At 44.1% G+C, this 7,500-nt stretch overlaps 1 protein-coding gene across 2 annotated transcripts in view; it reads left to right on the top strand.

The window, feature by feature from the left end:
* Positions 1 to 7,500, top strand: part of Rab3 (RAS oncogene family member Rab3) — a 385,193-nt gene that overhangs the window by 221,531 nt on the left and 156,162 nt on the right. For both annotated transcript variants that reach the window (XM_070085230.1, XM_070085229.1), the window contains exon 2: positions 3,660 to 3,884. In XM_070085230.1, the coding sequence (XP_069941331.1) occupies positions 3,660 to 3,884 (225 nt within the window). The remainder of the gene's footprint in view (positions 1 to 3,659; positions 3,885 to 7,500) is intronic.

The raw sequence follows: 7,500 nt of genomic DNA, 5'->3' as shown, positions 1-7,500 counted from the left end.
GCAACACAGCTGCATCTGTGCCAGTTGCCCATAGTGTCCAAATGTCAGAAACTTACGCAGATATGAAGACACTAATATCTGCAACCAAGTGCCAGAATCACAATTTTCTCACTTGTGGTGATACAAAAGTTATTGCTCTCCTACTAGGTCTTCAACGCGGATACACCAAGTATCCCTGTTTTCTGTCTTTGGAATAGTAGGGCAGACAGCCAGCACTATGAACAAAAAGACTGGCCACCAAGAACCATTTTCTTACCCGGAAATCGTAACGTGAAAACTGTGCCACTAGTTGACCCCAAGAAAACTCTGCTGCCACCACTGCACATCAAATTAGTGCTTATGAAAAATTTTGTGAAGGCCTTGAAGAAGAATGGAACTGCTTTCAAGTACCTGGAGTTAAGGTTTCCTCGTATAAGTGAAGGCAAGCTAAAGACAGGAATCTTTGTTGGCGCTCAGAATCGGGAATTGATGAAGGACAAGCATTTTGATGAGGCATTAGCAGGTGTCGAGGTGAATGTCTGGTTTTCATTCAAGCAGATTGTCCATAACTTCCTGGGAAACAGTCACTCCACCGAATATGAAAAAATTATCCAAGGCGTGATTTCAAGCTTCTAACAACTTGGGTCTGGAATGAGTGTGAAGATGCACTTTTTGCACTCACATCTTGACTATTTTCCCAACAATTGTTGAGACTACAGTGAGGAAGAACGAGAGCGGTTCCATCAGGATATTTGCACCATGGAAACTATACCAGGGCAAATAGAATGTCAGCATGATGATGGATTACTGCTGGTCATTGAAACGTAATGGTCTCGATGCACAGCACAAGTGAAAATCAAAGTGGTCCTCCTTCCTTTGATTCAATATGTAGGCTAACCATTAGGAGGATGTATTTTTAATAAAATCATTTGATTTGATTCATGTTGATTTGGAATTCATATGTTCTTAAAACTAACAGAATGTGCATTTCCATGATTACTTGCCTAATTTTAATAAATTAACAATTTATTAAGAATTCACGATTTTTATCATTAATTTGTATTTTATTCAAAATCTTTACTTGATAGAACAAGATGGTTTAGATATTTACAGTCAGCAGCTCAAGAATATGATCGCATCCATGAATAAAAATAAAAATTAAGAACATTGCAAATGCAGACCCGTGTAACGGGTTGCGCGGATATTTTTGTTAGTGGGTTTAGGTTTCACAAGGATTTGCCATGTATAGGCCAGTAGGCCTTCTGCAGTGCTCCTTTTTTCTTGTGTTGAAAACAGTATGAAATAACGACAAATTGAAGATTGACACATGTGCAGCAGTTGGTAATTTTGTTGTTGAAACGTTTCTTCTGCCCATTAGGCTTCTTCAGTCAAATGCTGAGGCAGCAGACCGTGAAGCTGAGGGACTGACCACCTCATATATTTTTTCTTCAGAATTGATTGGCTGATTACATCATCTTTATTTCACTACCACACCTGCTCCCTCCGTATTTGACTGAGGAAGCCTGCTGTGTGGGCGGGGTGTTTCAACAGTAGGGATGACCAACTGTTGCACATATGTCTTAATTTCCTCCTTTCCTGTTCTAGAGGTTCTGTGTACATTTTTGAGGTTTGTTATTTCGCCAGCCTTAAGAGGTGTTGTTAGTATATAACAATGTTCCAGTGTAGAAAACAAGTGAGAAGCGCACGTTTAGTGCCATTGAGCTTATCCTCCAGACACTGATTTGAGTCATGTTACTCACTCTGACATCCCAGCGTATTTCACTAAGTTTATCATTTATGTGATGCAGTTAGTTTTTATTGTTGAGATTGAATATGTTGAATACAACTTTACGAGTGTGTTGTTGTTGCTGCTCTGGACTAGTGTCAGTACACATCTTAGGCTGTAGTCTGACTTGACACCTTTCACACAGTTATGTTCTCTACCACGTCCATATTTGGATGTTCTGAGAACTTTGATAACACTTTCGCCTCAAGTCATTTTTTGATAGCTGGGTTGTGGTGCCTTTGTTGGACTGCTTGTTTCTAGCAGCAACAGCCTGACTTACTAGGTCAACCAGGACGAGACGCTGGTCATCCGAATCAACAGCAGAGAGGTAACTTTTAAACTTGTAAATATAACAGATTTACTGATTAATCTAGGTTGGAGAAACCCTTGGTATTTTACACTCACACACATACATACACAAACACACACACACACACACACACACACACACATACACACACACACACACACACACACACACACACACACACACACACACACACACACACACACACACACACACACACACACACACACATACACACACACACACACACACACACACCGTGTATGTCAGGCCCATACTGGAGTATGCAGCACCTGTTTGGAACCCGCACTTGATAAAGCACGTCAAGAAACTAGAGAAAGTACAAAGGTTTGCGACAAGGTTAGTTCCAGAGCTAAGGGGAATGTCCTATGAAGAAAGATTAAGGGAAATCGGCCTGACGACACTGGAGGACAGGAGGGTCAGGGGAGACATGATAACGACATATAAAATACTGCGTGGAATAGACAAGGTGGACAAAGACAGGATGTTCCAGGGAGGGGACACAGAAACAAGAGGCCACAATTGGAAGTTGAAGACACAAATGAGTCAGAGAGATAGTAGGAAGTATTTCTTCAGTCATAGAGTTGTAAGGCAGTGGAATAGCCTTGAAAATGACGTAGTGGAGGCAGGAACCATACACAGTTTTAAGACGAGGTTTGATAAAGCTCATGGAGCGGGGAGAGAGAGGGCCCAGTAGCAACCGGTGAAGAGGCGGGGCCAGGAGCTAAGACTCGACCCCTGCAACCACAAATAGGTGAGTACACACACACACACACACACACACACACACACACACACACACACACAAACACACACACACACACACACACACACACACACACACACACACACACACACACACACACACACACACACACACACACACACACACACACACACAGATGACAGCCCCACTCACCCCACCGTCCCCTCAGTCCCTGCAGATGACACTACAAAGGATCCTCTTCCCTCACAGATGGCACTCACCCAGGATCCTCCTCTTCCCTCACAGATGGCACTCACCCAGGCTGCTCCTCTTCCCTCACAGATGACACTCACGCTGCATCCTCCTCTCCGCCACAGATGTCACGCAGTCACCTCTCCCCCCATAGATGACACTCACCCAGCATCCTCCTCTCCCTCACAGATGTCACTCACCCAGGCTTCTCGTCTTTTCCCACAGATGGCACTCACCCAGGATCCTCCTCTTCCCCCCACAGATGGCACTCACCTAGGATCTCCTCTCCCCCGCAGATGGCACTCACTTAGGATCTTCCTCTCGCCCCACATATGACACTTAACCAGGATCCTCCTCTTCCCCCACAGATGGCACTCACCCAGCATCCTCCTCTCGTCACAGATGGCAGTTACCCAGCATCCTCCTCTCGTCACAGATGGCAGTCACCCAGCATCCTCCTCTCCCCACAGATGGCACTCACCCAGGATACTCCTCTTCCCCCATAGATGGCACTCACCCAGGCTCCTCCTCTTCCCTCCACAGATGGCACTCACCCAGCATCCTCTACCCCCACAGATAGCACTCACTCAGCATCCTCTACCCCACAGATGGCAGTGTCACAAGACAACCGCTGGCAGAAGGATGCTGCAGACCAGAACTTTGACTACATGTTCAAACTTCTGATTATCGGCAACTCGTCGGTGGGCAAAACCTCGTTTCTCTTCCGCTACGCCGACGACTCCTTCACCTCGGCCTTCGTCAGCACCGTGGGCATCGACTTCAAGGTCAAGACCGTCTTCAGGAACGACAAGAGGGTCAAGCTGCAGATCTGGGTCAGTTTGTCTGTATATCTGTTGCTCACAGCCTTCTAATGCGCTAGTATTTCTGTACTACTACTACTACTACTAATATTGTCATTATTATTATTATTATTATTATTATTATTATTATTATTTGCATTAGTAATATCAGTAATTGTAGGAGCAGTTATAATAATAACAATAGTAATAATAATAATAATAGCTAATAAATATAAAGAAAAAGATGAAGGAGAGAAACGAAAGACAGAAGTGGGAGGATGACAGACAGAGACATGAGAAGTGTTTGTTGTCACTTCAGGAGCTAAGGCTGGGGTAGACATATTCACGACCTATAAAATACACGGTGATGTTAACAAGTTAGACGACACAGTGTTTGACTTGATAGGCAACACAACAAGAAGAAATCGATAATACCTATGCACTCACACTCTTATATACTTAAAATATAGTTCCTTGATGTGTATGTACTGAGAGCAGAAGTGTAGATACACTTAGGGGATGTATATCTTAGTATATATAAGCTCAGAGTTTATATTAGCCATTTTTTTAGAAAAAGTATTCTTGATTTATGGTACACAGGTGACATGCAGTCTTAATGACCCTCGTGTAGTTACTGATAGTACACGGGTGACATGCAGTCTTAATGACCCTCGTGTAGTTACTGATAGTACACAGGTGACATACAGTCTTAATGACCCTCGTGTAGTTACTGATAGTACACGGGTAACATGCAGTCTTAATGACCCTCGTGTAGTTACTGATAGTACACGGGTGACATGCAGTCTTAATGACCCTTGTGTAGTTACTGATAGTACACAGGTGACATGCAGTCTTAATGACCCTCGTGTAGTTACTGATAGTACACGGGTGACATGCAGTCTTAATGACCCTCGTGTAGTTACTGATAGTACACGGGTGACATGCAGTCTTAATGACCCTCGTGTAGTTACTGATAGTACACGGGTGACATGCAGTCTTAATGACCCTCGTGTAGTTACTGATAGTACACGGGTGACATGCAGTCTTAATGACCCTCGTGTAGTTACTGATAGTACGCGGGTGACATGCAGTCTTAATGACCCTTGTGTAGTTACTGATAGTACACGGGTGACATGCAGTCTTAATGACCCTCGTGTAGTTACTGATAGTACACAGGTGACATGCAGTCTTAATGACCCTTGTGTAGTTACTGATAGTACACAGGTGACATGCAGTCTTAATGTCCCTCGTGTAGTTACTGATAGTACACGGGTAACATGCAGTCTTAATGACCCTCGTGTAGTTACTGATAGTACACAGGTGACATGCAGTCTTAATGACCCTTGTGTAGTTAGTGATAGTACACAGGTGACATGCAGTCTTAATGACCCTCGTGTAGTTACTGATAGTACACAGGTGACATGCAGTCTTAATGACCCTCGTGTAGTTACTGATAGTACACGGGTGACATGCAGTCTTAATGACCCTCGTGTAGTTACTGATAGTACACGGGTGACATGCAGTCTTAATGACCCTTGTGTAGTTACTGATAGTACACAGGTGACATGCAGTCTTAATGACCCTCGTGTAGTTACTGATAGTACACAGGTGACATGCAGTCTTAATGACCGTCGTGTAGTTACTGATGGTACACAGGTGACATGCAGTCTTAATGACCCTCGTGTAGTTACTGATAGTACACGGGTGACATTCAGTCTTAATGACCCTCGTGTAGTTACTGATAGTACACACGTGACATGCAGTCTTAATGACCCTCGTGTAGTTACTGATGGTACACAGGTGACATGCAGTCTTAATGACCCTCGTGTAGTTACTAATGGTACACAGGTGACATGTAGTCTTAATGACCCTCGTGTAGTTACTGATAGTACACAGGTGACATGCAGTCTTAATGACCCTCGTGTAGTTACTGATGGTACACAGGTGACATGCAGTCTTAATGACCCTCGTGTAGTTACTGATGGTACACAGGTGACATGCAGTCTTAATGACCCTCGTGTAGTTACTGATAATACACAGGTGACATGCAGTCTTAATGACCCTCGTGTAGTTACTGATGGTACACAGGTGACATGCAATCTTAATGACCCTCGTGTAGTTACTGATGGTACACAGGTGACATGCAGTCTTAATGACTCTCGTGTAGTTACTGATGGTATACAGGTGACATGCAGTCTTAATGACCCTCGTGTAGTTACTGATGGTATACAGGTGACATGCAGTCTTAATGACCCTCGTGTAGTTACTGATGGCACACAGGTGACATGCAGTCTTAATGACCCTCGTGTAGTTATTGATTGTACACGGGTGACATGCAGTCTTAATGACCCTCGTAGTTACTGATAGTACATAGGTGACATGCAGTCTTAATGACCCTCGTGTAGTTAGTGATGCCGCACAGGTGACATGCAGTCTTAATGACCCTCGTGTAGTTACTGATAGTACACAGGTGACAAGCAGTCTTAACGACCCTCGTGTAGTTACTGATAGTACACAGGTGACATGCAGTCTTAATGACCCTCGTGTAGTTACTGATAGTACACCGGTGACATGCAGTCTTAATGACCCTCGTGTAGTTACTGATGGTACACAGGTGACATGCAGTCTTAATGACCCTCGTGTAGTTACTGATGGTACATAGGTGACATGCAGTCTTAATGACCCTCGTGTAGTTACTGATAATACACAGGTGACATGCAGTCTTAATGTCCCTCGTGTAGTTACTGATAGTACACAGGTGACATGCAGTCTTAATGACCCTCGTGTAGTTACTGAAAGTACACAGGTGACATGCAGTCTTAATAACCCTCGTGTAGTTACTGATAGTACACGGGTGACATGCAGTCTTAATGACCCTCGTGTAGTTACTGATAGTACACAGGTGACATGCAGTCTTAATGACCCTCGTGTAGTTACTGATAGTACACAGGTGACAAGCAGTCTTAATGACCCTCGTGTAGTTACTGACAGTACACAGGTGACATGCAGTCTTAATGACCCTCGTGTAGTTATTGATTGTACACGGGTGACATGCAGTCTTAATGACCCTCGTGTAGTTAGTGATGCCGCACAGGTGACATGCAGTCTTAATGACCCTCGTGTAGTTAGTGATGCCGCACAGGTGACATGCAGTCTTAATGACCCTCGTGTAGTTACTGATAGTACACAGGTGACAAGCAGTCTTAACGACCCTCGTGTAGTTACTGATAGTACACAGGTGACATGCAGTCTTAATGACCCTCGTGTAGTTACTGATGGTACACAGGTGACATGCAGTGTTAATGACCCTCGTGTAGTTACTGATGCCGCACAGGTGACATGCAGTCTAAATCACCCTCGTGTAATGACTGATGGCACTCCTGTGAGATGCAGTCTTAATGTCCCTCGTGTAGTTACTGATAGTACACAGGTGACATGCAGTCTTAATGACCCTCGTGTAGTTACTGATAGTACACAGGTGACATGCAGTCTTAATGTCCCTCGTGTAGTTACTGATAGTACACACGTGAGATGCAGTCTTAATGACCCTCGTGTAGTTACTGATGGGACACAGGTGACATGCAGTCTTAATGACCCTCGTGTAGTTACTGATGCCGCACAGGTGACATGCAGTCTAAATGACCCTCGT

Source organism: Cherax quadricarinatus, chromosome 15, assembly GCF_038502225.1.
Source record: "Cherax quadricarinatus isolate ZL_2023a chromosome 15, ASM3850222v1, whole genome shotgun sequence".
NCBI classification, from domain to species: Eukaryota; Metazoa; Arthropoda; class Malacostraca; order Decapoda; family Parastacidae; genus Cherax; species Cherax quadricarinatus.
This window is presented reverse-complemented; position numbering and strand designations above follow the sequence as displayed.